At 36.2% G+C, this 17,329-nt stretch overlaps 1 protein-coding gene across 5 annotated transcripts in view; it reads left to right on the top strand.

Moving 5' to 3' along the window:
* Positions 1–17,329, top strand: part of LOC105475044 (X-ray repair cross complementing 4) — a 292,455-nt gene that overhangs the window by 231,577 nt on the left and 43,549 nt on the right. For 2 of the 5 annotated variants that reach the window (XM_071098707.1, XM_071098709.1), the window contains exon 8: positions 6,261–6,389. The exons of the other annotated variants lie outside the window; for them this stretch is intronic. In XM_071098707.1, coding sequence (XP_070954808.1) covers positions 6,261–6,378 — 118 coding nt within the window. In that variant the 3' untranslated portion in view covers positions 6,379–6,389. The remainder of the gene's footprint in view (positions 1–6,260; positions 6,390–17,329) is intronic. 5 annotated transcript variants of the gene reach the window in all.

Here is a 17,329-nt window from a genome sequence, read left to right as displayed (position 1 = left end):
CCTTACACAGCAGAAGCATATTATCGTTATCATTACCATTTTGCACTTTAGGAGATTGAAGCTTAGAGAGGTTAAATGAGTTCAACAAAGTCATAAAGAACATAAGTGACAGTATAAATTACACACTGTATGAATCCAGTCCTTTGAAGTTTGTTGAAAACTGTCTTATGGCACCATAAATGTTCTACGTGTGTTGAAAAAAAACTGTCTACAATTGGGTGAAGTTTTATATACACATGTATTTTTTTTCAGTTGATCAAATTTATTACTCTTGTTATTAAGATTTTCTGTATTCTACCCATTTCCTTCTGTTTATCCTATGAAAAGAAATGTGGTAAAAATCTCCCGTATGTCTTTGTAGTTGTCAATCTAAGGCTGTATAATTTGATCACATAGTTTTATCTTCCTGAAGAAGAGACTCTTTCATTATTATAAAATGGCTCTCAGTATTTCTCATGTTTTTATCTCAGTCTGTTTCATCTGATATTAATATAGCTACATGGGCATTTTTTTGATTAGCGTTTCCCTGGTATAACTGGTTGTTCACCCTTGTTACTTTCTACCCTTATGTGTCCTTACATTTTAGAAATCTCTCTGACATAGTACATTTAGATGGATTATTTTCTTAATCTCATCTTGTAGTTTTTATCTTTTACTATTTTAGAGGAAATATACTGTTTCTCGTCTTTTAGTATCTACTCTAAAATTACAACATGCTCTCTTAACTTATGAAAGTATAAAGTCAACCAAGTACCCTTTGCTCTTCTCAGTCAACAAACAGGAGTCTTCTGATTTGGAAGACATTAATTCCTTTAAGTGTTAACTCCCTTAACTCCCTTAAATGTTAACTCCCTTAATTTCCTCTAATTCCAAGTAACCTGCTAACTTGCATGTTATTTTTATATCCTTGGAGAAAGTTTAATTCTGTCTCTTTCTAAAGAATAAGATATTCTCATGTCAGTGCTCATAGTCAATGCTCATTTTAATTTATCTGAAAATTTATAGCTTTCAATTTTTTTCTTCTTGCTTTTTAGCCTTATTTTCCTAGATTATTTTACATTTGCATGAAGTACATTCTCTAGAATTTCTTCCAATGAAGTTCCACTGGAAGCAAACTTCCCAATCTTAGTGGACTGAAAATATCTTTATTTCACTTTCTATTTTTGGAAAAAATTCTACTGGAGCTAGAATTCTGAGTTATTTCTTTCAGCATGCAAAAATTTAATTTCATTGAAAGTTGAAAAGTTGGCCAACAGTTTAACAATCATTCCTTTGGCGGTAATCTTTTCTTACTGGCTATTTTTTAAGATTGCCCTTATGTCTTTGGTGTTCTGAAACTTCTATATGATACAACAAAATGTAGATTTCTTTTTAGTTATTTTGCTTGCAATTTGTGATTTTTGAGGTGAAGGTTTGGTGAAATTCATCAATTCTGAAAATTTCTCAGCCATTTTTTGTCAAATAGCTCTTCTGCCTTGTTCTCTTTGTCTCTTCCTTTTGTAACTCCAATTAGACTTGTCTTCTCACTCTGTTTTCCATGTATTTTAACCCCTCTTTTATATTTGACTTTTTATGTTGAATTCTCCATAATTCCTTCTAGCCTTTCTTTCAGTTTGCTAATTATCTCTTCAAATACGGGCAACTAATCTCTATTAAACTTGACCGTTGAATTTTGAATTTCAAGTATCATATGTTTTATTTTTAGATATTACATGTGTTGTTTTCAAATGTGCTTTGGCATTTTTATAGTTTTCTGTTACCATTTTAAGCTTATATTTTATTTCTTTAAGTATCATCAACATGGTTATTTTATTGTTGTGCCTGTTAGTTATAATATTTGAAATCTTCACAACCAACTTTTGTTGCTTTTGTTTCTACTAGTCTCACTTATGTTCTTTGCCTCTTTATGAGTGAAGTAATTATTTACTGTGCGATAGTCATTTTTCATGGAAAGTTACTTGTGGGAATTCTTTGAGGCCTAGTATGAAGGCATTTTTCCTGAAAAAATTTGTCTTTGCTTCTGCTATGTACGTACACTATTGGACCACTTTAAACTAACGATTTGAGGTTGTTTTGTTTTAAAACTACATGAATTATATTAATATGGGCTGCAAACATACCCAAGTGATTTGCAAACATACTTTTTGATTACAAAGTGAGTAAGTAGTGTCCCACCTTTTTAGAAGGTCTCTTGTTAGACTCTCCACTTTGGACAAGCCCTAGGCTTTGTCTCTCCCTGCTGTGCTTCCCAAGTCTGTAAAAATACCTCAGTAGATCTCCAGTGCTATTAAGAAAAAGAAAAAAAGTGTATGTATGTTCTCTTTCTCTCTCTCTTTCTCCAGCAATTTTAGTTATTTTAAGCAGGAGATATTAGCTGAACACCTGGGCTTTTATATAGTTGGATGCAAGCATTCAAATGCATAAGCTTCTGAAACTTAGCAAGAATTATACTAAAAGTATAATGTAGAATAACCTTATGGTCAAAGCTTATTAAATGGATACTAGCTAATTATGTCACACTAATTTTATCTTTGGGGTGTGTGTGTGTGTGTCTTTTGTTTTTTTTTTTTTAATTATACTTTAAGTTCTGGGATATATGTGCAGAACATGCATGTTTGTTACATAGGTGTACATGTGCCGTGGTGGTTTGCTGCACCCATCAACCCGTTATCTACATTAGGTATTTCTCCTAATGCTATTCCTCTTCTTGCCCTCCACCTCCCATCAGGCCCTGATATGTGATGTTCCCCTTCTTGTGTCCATATGTTCTCATTGTACAACTTCCGCTTATGAGTGAGAACAAGCAGTGTTTGGTTTTCTGTTCCTGTGTTAGTTTGCTGAGAATAAAGGTTTCCAGCTTCATCCATGTCCCCTGCAAAGGACATGAACTCATTCTTTTTCATGACTGCATAGTATTCCATGGTATATATGTACCACATTTTCTTTATCCAGTCTGTCATTGATGGGCATTTGGGTTGGTTCCAATTCTTTGCTATTGTGAACAGTGCCGCAATAAACATACATGTGCATGTGTGTGTGTGTGTGTTTTTTTTGGGGTTTTTTTTTTTTGTTTTTTTTTTGTTTTTTTTATAGTGGAATGATTTATAATCCTTTGGGTATATACCTAGTAATAGGATTTCTGGATCAACTGGTATTTCTGGTTCTAGATCCTTGAGGAATTGCCACACTGTCTTCCACAATGGTTGAACTAATTTACACTCCCACCAACAGTGTAAAAGCATTCATATTTTGCCACATCCTCTCCAGCATCTGTTGTTTCCTGGCTTTTTAATGTTCACCATTCTTACTGGCATGAGATGTATCTCATTGTGGTTTTGATTTGCATTTCTCTGATGACCAGCAATGATGAGCTTTTTTCATGTTTGTTGACTACATAAATATCTTCTTTTGAGAAGTGTCTGTTCATATCCTTCACCCACTTTTTGATGGAGTTGTTTTTTTCTTGTTAATTTGTTTAAGTACCTTGTAGATTCTGGATATTAGCCCTTTGTCAAATGGATAGATTGCAAAAATTTTCTCCCATTCTGTAGGTTGCCTGTTCACTCTGATGATAGTTTCTTTTGCTGCGTAAAGGCTCTTTAATTAGATCCCATTTGTCAATTTTGCCTTTTCTTGCAATTGCTTTTGGTGTTTTAGTCATGAAGTCTTTGCCCATGCTTATGTCCTGAATGGTATTGCCTAGGTTTTCTTCTAGGGTTTTTATGATTTTAGGTTTTACATTTACGTCTTTAATCCATTTTGAGTTAATTTTTGTATAAGGTATAAGGAAGGGGTCCAGTTTCAGTTTCCTGCATATGGCTAGCCAGTTTTCCCAACACCATTTATTAAATAGGGAATCCTTTCCCAATTGCTTGTTTTCTTCAGGTTTGTCAAAGATCAGATGGTTGTAGATATGTGGTGTTATGTCTGAGGCCTCTGTTCTGTTCCATTGGTCTACATATCTGTTTTGATACCAGTACCAAGCTCTTTTGGTTACTGTAGCCTTGTAGTATAGTGGCTTTGTTTACCCTGTGAGGGGAAAACCGCCTACTCAAGCCTCAGTAATGGCAAATGCCCCTCCCCCTACTAAGCTTGAGCATCCCAGGTCGACTTCAGATGGCTGTGCTGACAGCGAGAATTTCAAGCCAGTGGATCTTAGCTTGCTGGGCTCCATGGGGGTGGGATCTGCTGAGCAAGACCACTTGGCTCCCTGGCTTAAGCCCTCTTTCCAGGGGGAGTGAATGGTTCTGTCTCGCTGGTGTTCCAGGAGCTACTGGGGTACAAAAAAAAAAAAAAAAAACTCTTGCACCTCGCTGTGTGTCTGCTCAGATGGCCGCCCAGTTTTATGCTTGAAACCCAGGGTCCTGGTGGTGTAGTTACCCAAGGGAATCTCCTGGTCTGCAGGTTGTGAAGACGATAGGAAAAGTGTAGTTTCTGGGCCAGAGTGTACCGTTCCTCACGGCACAGTTCCTCACAGCTTCCCTTGGCTAGTGGAGGGAGTTCCCTGACCCCATGTGCTTACCAGGTGAGGAGATGCTCCACCCGCATTCAGCTCTCCCTCTGTGATCTGCACCCACTGTCTAACTAGTCCCAGTGAGATGAACCAGATACCCCAGCTGGAAATGCAGAAATCACCTGGCTTCTGTATTGGTCTCACTGGAAGCTGCAGACAGGAGCTGTAAATCCTCAATTTTATGTTTGATAGAAAACAAAGATCTTATTCAAGGAGAACAGCTCATTAGGGTTCTTGTGATGAGGAGGGATAAGATCAACTACAAAAATAATAATAGCTAACACTATTAAGGATTTACAGTGTAGCAACCTCCCAAAGTGCTTTACATGCATTACCTTTTTTAATCCTTATAATAATTCAATGGGATAGTTAGTATTTGTATCCCCATTTTATATATGAAGAGACTGAGGCACAGAGTCACAAATAATAAATAGTACAAAAGATGTCTGGACGAGCACGGTGGCTCACACCTGTAATCCCAGCACTTTGGGAGGCTGAGGTGGGTGACTCACTTAAGGTCAGGAGTTCGAGACTAGCCCGGCCAACATGGTGAAACCCCATCTCTACTGAAAATACAAAAATCAGCCGGGTGTGGTGGCACATGCTTGTAGTCCCAACTACTTGGGAGGCTGAGGCAGGGGAATTGTTTGAACCCAGGAGAGGGAGGTTGCAGTGAGCCAAGATGGTGCCACTGCACTCCAGCCTGGGAGACAGCAAGACCATCTCAAAAAAAAAAAAAAAAGATGTCAAACTTGGTTAGTAAGAATCTAAAGTACTCTATAGTAAGAATCTAAAGTATGCTGTATACTATATTGTTGCCCTAGCTGTAAAATAAAATGAAAGATATTTTTATTTATGCACAGAGAAAAGTTTCAAATATATAGTATAGGGGATACGATTAAAGCAAAACATTTATACATTTGTAAGAACAGTTATCCTGTAGTGTAGGAGCCATCACATAAGATCACGTAAGTGTTGGTTGGTGAATGAATGCTTTTATTATGAGAAACACTAATGATAATTGTGGTGGTATAATAATAAATTATAAGGAAAGTAGTAACAACAATTTACGATTGTTCCAAATTGTAAAAGAGAGAGATTACTCTTATAATAAATCTTTTAAAAAAATGAGTCAATTAAAATATATTTAACTTCATGCCTCTATAACTTCCAAAAATCAAGTACTGTATAATGTAGTAAAAAATACAAATAATACAATAGCAAATTCACGTAGAGAGGCAGCACCACATAGACTATTTATATTTGTAATGTTATATGAAATAAACTGAGAATGAAAGATCTAAGATAATGATACAAATGAGTATAATTTCTAGCTCAAAAAATGTTTACAAATATTATTAAAGAAAACATTGACAATATTTGTGAGCATGGCAAATAAGGGTACAGTTTTTGACAATATGATAAAACTAATGACTTTGCACTCAACTACAATCAACTCTTAATTAATTGACCTAATTGGGATGAGGTGAGGAATAAATAGAAAATCACAGATTACCTAGAAGTGGTTAAAACAGAAATAATTTAAAATGTGACATAAGTAAATTTTTTAATAATCTAGTATTTTAGAACACAGTTCACGGATACGATCCAAAACTGTAAAAGTAATACAAGTACTTTTATTTAAGATCACAAGAATCATCTGCCCAAAATTACTGGGCTGTTAAACAACTTATTTTTGTTTGTTTGTTTGTTTGTTTTTGAGATGAAGTCTCACTCTGTCGCCCAGGCTGGACTGCAGTGGTACAATCTCAGCTCACTGCAACCTCCGCCTTCCAGGTTCAAGTGATTCTCATGCCTCTGGAGTAGCTGGGATTACAGGAGTGCACCACCGCACCCAGCCTTAAGCAGCTTCTTGGTAAAGATCTCTGTATTCATCAGACTTGAGTTAACCAGACTCGTGACTCTTTTCTCTTTCTTTGCTCTCTTACCTGAATTCTACCAAAATCCTTTGCTCTGTGGTATTAGAATACACCTATAAGGCTGTGTCATCTATTGGTTACTACAAATGTCTTTTGGCATGTGGATATTTTATTGATGTACAGAATTTTAATTTTAATTTGTTCACAAATCTACTCTCTGTGATTATTACTTTAGTTATCTTCTACCAGAAAATGAAGATTTGAGTATCCATACAAACGTAGTCATTTAGAAAAACTCGATCAAAAAAAAAAAGAAAAAAGAAAAACTCTTGATCAAATTTACCTTTGCTTTGCTTCTATAAAATGTATCTATAAATTTTCCATAAATTATTGATTTTTTCATAAGTTTGATAGTTAGATAAGACTGTAATTTAATTCTATATTTAGGTGGATAAGACTAATTTGCTTTAAGTTTCTTCTAAAGCACTTAAACTGGCTAGTATATCTACCTAAAAGTATCTGCTAAATTGAATTACTAAACTGAAGTTGAATTTCTGAGTTACAAAATAAAATTACAAGCAAACAAACTCATTCATGTCTTGGTACCATTTTATAGTTATTGGGAAGAAAAATAAAGTTTCAGTAATTTAGTTTTAGTTACCTAAGCAAGGTCTCCCAGAAGCAATTCAGTAGAGCTAAGACTAGAAGTCAGGTTTCTTAACTCCTTTCTTAGTGTTATTTCATGTCCTATTTGCTTTTCAAATTTTTTTATAGTAAGCTTTATTTTTAGAACAGTTTTAGATTTACAGAAAAGTTGAGAAGATAGTACAGAGTTCCCATATACCTCACACTCAGTGTCTCTTATTATTAAAATCTTACTTTAGTGTGGTATATTTACTACAATTAATGAACCAATATTAATAGGATGGCTGAGAAAGTGTTTAGTTCCTAGAGGTGGCTATTGAATGAAGGTTAAATCTACTCTCCTGACCCAGCTCTATGATAACTAACTCTTCTTGATGTTTTACTCTCTGACTATAGCTAGAGCTTAATTATACAAAGTCTCAACAATTAAACATTCAAACATAATTCATTAAAAGAGAGAAACATAACTGAAAATAATCTGGTTTATCATAAGTGAAATGGGAAACTTGGCTCTGTTTTTTTGCAAGGAGAGGTAAAGAGTGTTTATTTAGTAATTACCTATCTTAAATCTTTCTGAGTTGGTAGCAGATTCGTGTTCAAGGAGCAGGAAAAATGGAAAAACATAAGTTTAAATCAATTCTTTTTAAATAGCTATTTTTATTCTTTTGTATAAATAAAATTTCACAGGCTTCAAATTCTCATGCTTTACTTTTAAACCCAAGATTGTTTTTTCACTTATTTATTCATATCATGCCTTATGGAAATTTTTTTCTGTATTTTCTGTCTTTGCTGGTATTCACCTGATTAAATATTGCTCTAAAAATAAAAATAAAAAAAGAGAAACATGATATCAAGTATTTTTTAAACTAAAAATGTCCATGGAATTTTAGAATAATCTCTTCAGAATCACAGCACAATGAGAACTGATTCTCAGGATGATCACCAAAGATATAACATTTTGATCTGCAGCTTCTGTTTATCAAGTCAGGAAAGTATAAGGATATGTTTTGCAAAAGTTTATAGGCAACAGTTTTTGCTCAGTTACCCAATTTTTTAAAGTACTGTTAACTATACCAAGTTTAGCCCTGAACATTTTAGTGAATTCTCTACCAAAGTTGCAGATTTCTAATGAATAGAAACCATGTGGTCCTCATCAAGTACTGTTATGATAACTATATGGGCTGATGTATAATCAGTACTTTTATATATATATGTACACACACAAACAGATATACATACATATTCATGAAGATCACAAAGCAGAAAAATGAGTCGTTACAAAAACCATATAATTTGCCATCACATTAAAATTTACTCAATATTAATTAGTCATTTGTATGTTCATCTCACTTCAAATACGAAGAGAAAAGCATTTCAGTATATAAAATCAGAGAACATCACTGAATTTCATGTGAGATTTTCTGGTCACATTTTAAAATAGGGCAAAACAATAAAAACTTTCAAGTTGTCAAGTAAATCTCAGAATTGTGTACTTTTCTCTTAAGAATGACTTTCAAAGCACCAAATAATTAAGATGTTATGTTAACATGAATAATTTCATAAGCAAATGGAAACCACGGAAATGGAGTAATACAGTTCTCAGTCATTGTTGTTTGATAATTTGCATGGTTTAGGCTTTTTAAATTAAGCAATACATAGCATTGATGAAGAGTGGATGATGTGAGCAGAGCCACACAAGCACTGTCCCTCGCTGACTCCAGCAATAGGACTGATGGGGCAACAGGAACTGCCTCCGTGGAGTGCTTTAGCCCAGGCAGTGAGTGCATTAGAGATGCTGGAAACTCTGACTCACGTTTCTGTGGCTTCTTTTCTCCTCTCGTGAGGCACAGAATAGAACAGAACAGAGCACAGAAAGCAGAAAGAAAAAGGGGGAACAGAGGAAGGGAAATTTCATAACTCTTTAGAATATTTCATTGTTCAACTCTGGTCATACCTTATTTCCATGGGAATAAGTAGTCTGAATTGGTTGTGCTTGGGATTCAGAGCCTCTACTATGCCAGAGTAAGCACACACTTCACCTTTCCCCTGTTAACATAGTCTAGCCTCACCCTGGCCAAATATTGAAAAGTACAAGACTTCTTTCTAAAGCATCTGAATCCAGTGCACACCTTCTTGCTAATGGACAAATTCTGTAACTGCTAAAGGAATTCTGATGGAGTTTTTAATTTTATTAATTCAAATTAGTAATGCTTACTCATAATGTTTATGCATTTGTTAATTCAACTAGTAATGTTCTAGACAGTGATCATACATTGTTCCTGCCAATTGTTTCATGCTTGGAGGGGCAGAGTAATAGAGAATAGGTAATATTTCTATCTATGGCCCTTCCATAAACAGATCTGACAGATTCCACACAGTATTCAACACTGAGGGGCTACCAGCTTTCCCTCATATAGCTCCCTGAATATACTTAGAGTATAGCTGAGGGATTAACAAATTCGCAATATCTCTATTTCTTAAGGCAAAATAGGATTTGTGTCTTAAGAGAACTATAAAGAGAATACCTTTAATTGAAAGTCTTTTGAGAGACTCGTAAGCAGAGTGTCACAGACCAAGGTTGGAAGCCACATTTAGTTGTGATTGTCAGAAAGCTTTACATCCAAGTAGTAAGAATCTGAGTTGATGAATGGCGGAGGCAAGGCAGAATCCCTGACAAAGAATGACAAATTCAGAAGCACAGAGATAGTAAGAAAAAAAAAATTATTTAGGAGCAGAAAGCATTTACTTCGGTTGGAACATAGGGTGTACTGGGAAGGTTGAGAGAGAGAGAACTGAAAAAGTAAGGTGACAACCGGGAAGCATTTTATGTATACACCTGTTTACTACATGTACATACTGTAAATATTGGCTTTCTAGAACCAGTAGAATTCCAGATGGAAAATTCCAGATGAAATAATCAAATAGCTTAGCTTTAACAGTAAATAATTGAAATTTATGTTTTCAGTTTTGTGACAAAAGTTTTTATGAAGCATACAATATACTCTGTGTCTTACCAGAACATATTATATATTCCTCTTCCATGGAGCCCTAAAAATTCCTCAAGTGTATTTTGGAGGACCAAGAAAAAAGTTGGTAAATGAGAGAATGTTCCTCCTTCCGTCTCTCCCTCATTCCCAGGGCAGTTCACCTTTTTACTGTTTTGCTTGTTAGACGATATCTGCAATATTTCATTTGAAGAAAGTGTTCCATCAATAAAACAAAGCTTGAGCCCTGTAAGAAATTCTTGTGTAGTCATATTACTAAGAAAGTATTTAATCATTCTCAGCATTCCATTTCTTTTAATATACTAGACATAAATATCATGGAGAGATGAATGGATAGAAACAAGCACATGGATGGATAGAAATAGTAGTATTTGGTGTGGGATCTTTTCATGAAAAGTTGTATATACAGGAATAAGTTAATAACATATTATAAAATTGAGCCACTTTTAACTATTTATATTTTGGGGGAAATAGAAATCTTACTTTATACATGGATTTAGCCATTTACAAAATAATTTCCCAGATTCTTAAGAAAGATCAGTGCCAAATTTTCTCCACACTTTCGTACAGGTTTTGTCCTTAATTCAAAGGCTCCCCTTAAAAATAATACTCTTTACATTCTAAGAACATGTAGGTACTTGTAATATTTGGCATGTATTTTACCTAACAGAAATGGGTTCTTATTAAATACATATTTCCCCAAATTAAAATAGCAGTAAATATAATTCGTTATATTTTTAAAATAAAATGTTTCAAACTAACATTTACTCCTTATATAATCCACAAATCACTCATTAATATTTCGATTGCACAATTATTTAATATTTGTCCTTGTCTTAATTCATAATTATTTCTGTTATCTAATATTTTTAATCCAAATTTCCAAATTTGACTTCAAATTTTTATACTCGTGTAGGAATTCATGACATGAGAACCGTATTTTTCATTTATTGCACAGCAAGCAATAAATCTTTAGAGAATGTCATCCATAGAAATGTAATTTGCAGCCAAGTGTGGTGGCTCACGCCTGTAATCCCAGCATTTTGGGAGGCTGAGGCAGGCAGACCATGAGGTCAGGAGATCGAAACCATCCTGGCTAACATGGTAAAACCCCATCTTTACTAAAAATACAAAAGAATTAGCCGGGCATGGTGTTGGGCACCTGTAGCCTCAGCTACTTGGGAGGCTGAGGCAGGAGAATGGCGTGAACCCGGGAGACAGAGCTTGCTGTGAGACGAGATTGTACCACTGCACCACTGCACCCCAGCCTGGGCGACAGAGCAACACTCCGTCAAAAAAAAAATATATATATATATATACACGCACACACACATATATATACACATATTTATATATATACACATATATATATAACTTGCAATTTTGAGAAGGCTATGCATGGCAATCACATTAATTTAACAAATATTGAAATAATAACACTGAAATTTTCACTAGGCTTTATTAAGCCATTTCTATTAAGGGAATGTGGTTTCCATATGCCTTTGAACAGAATTATATGTAGATCTTCTAGAAAATGGATTAAGGTTTTAGGAACAAAAGGGATTTTTAAAATATACCATCTATCACATCTCTGCAGTTGTTGACTGGTATAAGTACGATGTGAAAGTACCACAAGTTAGTAAGATTTTAAAAACTAATTTTTATGTTATGGGACATTTAGAGAAAACATAAACATATTCAAAATATTCTTTTATGCTTAGTAGTATAAATTTTCTTTTTAAAATTTATTTATTTTTTATTATATTGTAAGTTGTAGTGTACATGTACACACTGTACAGGTTTGTTACATATGTATACATGTGCCATGTTAGTGTGCTGCACCCATTAACTCGTCATTTACATTAGCTTTATCTCCTAATGCTATCCCTCCCCTCTCCCACCACCCAACGACAGGCCCTGGTGTGTGATGTCCCCCTTCCTGTGTCCAAGTGTTCTCATTGTTCAATTCCCACCTATGAGTGAGAACATTCAGTGTTTGGTTTCCTGTTCTTGCAATAGTTTGCTCAGAATGATGGTTTCCAGCTGCATCCATGTCCCTACAAAGGACATGAACTTACCCTTTTTTATGGCTGCATAGTATTCCATGGTGTATAGGTGCCACATTTTCTTAATCCAGTCTGTCACTGATGGACATTTGGGTTGGTTCCAAGTCTTTGCTATTGTGAATAGTGCCACAATACACATATGTGTGCATGTGTATTTTAATAGCAGCATGATTTATACTCCTTTGGGTACATACCCAGTAATGGGATGGCTGGGTCAAATGGTATTTCTAGTTCTAAATCCTTGAGGAATCGCCACACTGTCTCCCACAATGATTGAACTAGTTTACAGTCCTACCAACAGTGTAAAAGTGTTCCTATTTCTCCACATCCTCTCCAGCACCTGTTGTTTCCTGACTTTTTAATGATCGCCATTCTAACTGGTGTAAGATGGTATCTCATTGTGGTTTTGATTTGCATTTCTCTGATGGTGAGTGATGATGAGCATTTTTTCATGTGTCTGTTGGCTGCATAAATGTATTCTTTTGAGAAGTATCTGTTCATATCCTTTGCCCACTTTTTGATGGGATTTTTTCTTGTAAATTTGTTTGAGTTCTTTGTAGGTTCTGGATATTAGCCCTTTGTCAGATGGATAGATTGCAAACATTTTCTCCCATTCTGTAGGTTGCCTGTTCACTCTGATGGTAGTTTCTTTTGCTGTGCTCTTTAGTTTAATTAGATCCCATATGTCAATTTTGGCTTTTGTTGCCATTGCTTAGGTGTTTAGACATGAAGTCCTTGCCCATACCTATGTCCTGAATGGTATTGCCTAGGTTTTCTTCTAGGGTTTTTATGGTTTTAGGTCTAACATTTAAATCTCTAATCCATCTCGAATTAATTTTCATATACAGTGTAAGGAAGGGATCCAGTTTCAGCTTTCTACATATAGCTAGACAGTTTTCCCAGCACCATTTTTTAAGTCAGGAATCCTTTCCCCATTTCTTGTTTTTCTCAGGTTTGTCAAAGATCAGATGGCTGTAGATGTGTGGCATTATTTCTGAGGGCTCTGTTCTGTTCCATTGGTCTATATCTCTGTTTTGATACCAGTACCATGCTGTTTTGGTTATTGTAACCTTGTAGTATAGTTTGAAGTCAGGTAGCGTGATGCCTCCAACTTTGTTCTTTGGGCTTAGGATTGTCTTGGCAATGCAGGCTCTTTTCTGGTTCCATATGAACTTTAAAGTAGTTTTTTCCAATTCTGTGAAGAAAGTCATTGATAGCTTTATGGGGATGGCATTGAATCTATGAATTACCTTGGGCAGTATGGCCATTTTCATGATATTGATTCTTCCTATCCGTGAGCATGGAATGTTCTTCCATTTGTTTGTGTCCTCTTTTATTTCGCTGAGCCGTGGTTTGAAATTCTCCCTGAAGAGGTCCTTCACATCCTTTGTAAGTTGGATTCCTAGGTATTTTATTCTATTTGAAGCAATTGTGAATGGGAGTTCACTCATGATTTGGCTCTCTGTCTGTTATTGGTATATAAGAATGCTTGTGATGTTTGCACATTGATTTTGTATCCTGAGACTTTGCTGAAGTTGCTTATGAGCTTAACAAGATTTTGGGCTGAGACGATGGGGTTTTCTAAATATACAATCATGTCATCTGCAAACAGGGACAATTTGACTTCCTCTTTTCCTAAGTGAATACCCTTTATTTCTTTCTCTTGCCTGATTGCCCTGGCCAGAACTTCCAACACTATGTCGAATAGGAGTGGTGAGAGAGGACATCCCTGTCTTGTGCCAGTTTCCAAAGGGAATGCTTCCAGTTTTTGCCCATTCAGTATGATATTGGCTGTGGGTTTGTCATAAATAGGTCTTATTATTTTGAGATACATCCCATCAATACCAAATTTATTGAGAGTTTTTAGCATGAAGGGCTGTTGAATTTTGTCAAAGACCCTTTCTCCATCTGTTGAGATAATCATGTGATTTTTGTCTTTGGTTCTGTTTATATGCTGGATTACGTTTATTGATTTGTGTATGTTGAACCAGCCTTGCATCCCAGGGATGAAGCCCACTGAATCATGGTGGATAAGCTTTTTGATGTGCTGCTGGATTTGGTTTGCCAGTATTTTATCGAGGATTTTTGCATCGATGTTCATCAGGGATATTGGTCTAAAATTCTCTTATTTTGTTGTATCTCTGGCAGGCTTTGGTATCAGGATGATGCTGACCTCATAAAGTGAGTTAGGGAGGATTCCCTCTTTTTCTATTGATTGGAATAGTTTCAGAAGGAATGGTACCAGCTCCTCTTTGTAACTCTGGTAGAATTCGGCTGTGAATCTGTCTAGTCCTGGACTTTTTTTGGTTGGTAGGCTATTAATTATTGCCTCAATTTCAGAGCCTGTTATTGGTCTATTCAGGGATTCAACTTCTTCCTGGTTTGGTCTTGGGACCGTGTACGTGTCCAGGAATTTAACCATTTCTTCTAGGTTTTCTAGTTTGTTTGCATAGAGCTGTTTATAGTATTCTGTGATGGTAGTTTGTATTTCTGTGGGGTCGGTGGTGATATCCCCTTTTTCATTTTTTATTGTGTCTATTTAATTCTTCTCTATTTTCTTCTTTATTAATCTAGCTAGCTTTCTCTCAATTTTGTTGATCTTTTCAAAAAATTAGCTCCTGGATTCATTGATTTTTTTGAAGGGTTTTTTGGTGTCTATCGCCTTCAGTTCTGCTCTGATCTTAGTTTTTTCTTGCCTTCTGCTAGCTTTTGAATGTATTTGCTCTTGCTTCTCTAGTTCTTTTAATTGTGATGTTAGAGTGTCAATTTTAGATCTTTCCTGCTTTCTCTTGTGGGCATTTTGTGCTATAAAATTGCTTCTACACAGTGCTTTAAATGTGTCCCAGAGATTCTGGTACATTGTATCTTTGTTCTCTTTGGTTTCAAAGAACATCTTTATTTCTGCCTTCATTTTGTTATGTACCCAATAGTCATTCAGGAGCAGGTTGTTCAGTTTCCATGTAGTTGAGCGGTTTTGAGTGAGTTTCTTAATCCTGAGTTCTAGTTTGATTGCACTGTGGTCTGAGAGACAGTTTGTTATAATTTCTGTTCTTGTACATTTGCTGAGGAGTGCTTTACTTCCAATTATGTGGTCAATTTTGGAATAAGTGTGATGTGGTGCTGAGAAGAACGTATATTCTGTTGATTTGGGGTGGAGAGTTCTGTAGATGTCTATTAGGTCCACTTGCTGCAGAGTTGAGTTCAATTCCTGGATATCCTTGTTAACTTTCTGTCTTGTTGATCTGTGTAATGTTGACAGTGGGGTGTTGAAGTCTCCCATTATTATTGTGTGGAAGTCTAAGTCTCTTTGTAAATCTCTAAGGTCTTGCTTTTATGAATCTGGGTGCTCCTGTATTGGATGCATATATATTTAGGATACTTAGCTCTTCTTGTTGAATTGATCCCTTTACCATTATGTAATGACCTTCTTTGTCTCTTTTGATCTTTGTTGGTTTAAAGTCTGTTTTATCAGAGGCTAGGATTGCAGTCTCTGCCTTTTTTTTTTTTCTTTTTTCCATTTGCTTGGTAGATCTTCCTCCATCCCTTTATTTTGAGCCTGTGTGTCTCTGCACATGAGATGGGTCTCCTGAATACAGCACACTGATGGGTCTTGACTCTTTATCCAATTTGCCGGTCTGTGTCTTTTAATTGGAGCATTCAGCCTATTTACATTTAAGGTTAATATTGTTATGTGTGAATTTGATCCTGTCATTATGATGTTAGCTGGTTATTTTGCTCATTAGTTGATGCAGTTTCTTCCTAGCATCAATGGTCTTTACATTTTGGCATGTTTTTGTAATGGCTGGTACCGGTTGTTCCTTTCCATGTTTCGTGCTTCCTTCCGGGTCTCTTGTAAGGCAGGCCTAGTGGTGACAAAATCTCTAAGCATTTGCTTATCTGTAAAGGATTTTATTTCTCCTTCACTTATAAAACTTAGTTTGACTGGTTATGAAATTCTGGGTTGAAAGGTTTTTTCTTTAAGAATGTTGAATATTGGCCCCCACTCTCTTCTGGCTTGGAGAGTTTCTGCCGAGAGATCTGCTGTTAGTCTGATGGGCTTCCCTTTGTGTGTAACCCGACCTTTCTCTCTGGCTGCCCTGAACATTTTTTCCTTCATTTCAACTTTGGTGAATCAGACAATTATGTGTCTTGGAGTTGCTCTTCTCGAGGAGTATCTTTGTGGTGTTCTCTGTATTTCCTGAATTTGAATGTTGACCTGCCTTGCTATGTTGGGGAAGTTCTCCTGGATAATATCCTGAAGAGTGTTTTCCAACATGGTTCCATTCTCCCCGTCACTTTCAGGTACACCAATCAGATGGAGATTTGGTCTTTTCACATAGTCCCATATTTCTTGGAGACTTTGTTTGTTTCTTTTTACACTTTTTTCTCTAAACTTCTCTCTCACTTCATTTCATTCGTTTGATCTTCAATCACTGATACCCTTTCTTCCAGTTGATTGAATCGGTTACTGAAGCTTGTACATTTGTCACGTAGTTCTCATGCCATGGTTTTCCGCTTTATCAGGTCATTTATGGACTTCTCTACATTGATTATTCTAGTGAGCCATTCATCTAATCTTTTTTCAAGGTTTTTAGCTTCTCTGCGATGGGTTCGAACTTCCTCCTTTATCTCAAGAAGTTTGATCATCTGAAGCCTTCTCTCAACTCGTCAAAGTCATTCTCCATCCTGCTTTGTTCCATTGCTGGTGAGGAGCTGCGTTCTTTTGGAGGGGGAGAGGCGCTCTGATTTTTAGAATTTTCAGCTTTCTGCTCTGTTTTTTCCCCATCTTTGTGGTTTTATCTACCTTTGGTCTTTGATGATGGTGACGTACAGATGGGTTTTTGGTGTGTATGTCCTTTCTGTTTGTTAGTTTTCCTTCTAACAGTCAGGACCCTCAGCTACAGGTCTGCTGGAGTTTGCTGGAGGTCCACTCCAGACCCTGTTTGCCTGGGCATCAGCAGCAGTGGCTGCAGAAGAGTGAGTGTTGCTGAACAGAAAATGTTGCTGCCGATCCTTCCTCTGGAAGCTTCGTCTCAGAGGGGTACCCGGCTGTATGAGATGTCAGTCTGCCCCTGCTGGAGGATGCCTCCCGGTTAGCCTACTTGGGGGTCAGGGACTCACTTGAGGAAGCAGTCTGTCTCTTCTCAGATCTCAACCTCCATGCTGGAAGAACCACTACTCTCTTCAAAGTGTCAGACAGGGACATTTACATCTGCAGAG

This window comes from Macaca nemestrina, chromosome 6 (assembly GCF_043159975.1).
Source record: "Macaca nemestrina isolate mMacNem1 chromosome 6, mMacNem.hap1, whole genome shotgun sequence".
Classification (NCBI taxonomy): domain Eukaryota; kingdom Metazoa; phylum Chordata; class Mammalia; order Primates; family Cercopithecidae; genus Macaca; species Macaca nemestrina.
This window is presented reverse-complemented; position numbering and strand designations above follow the sequence as displayed.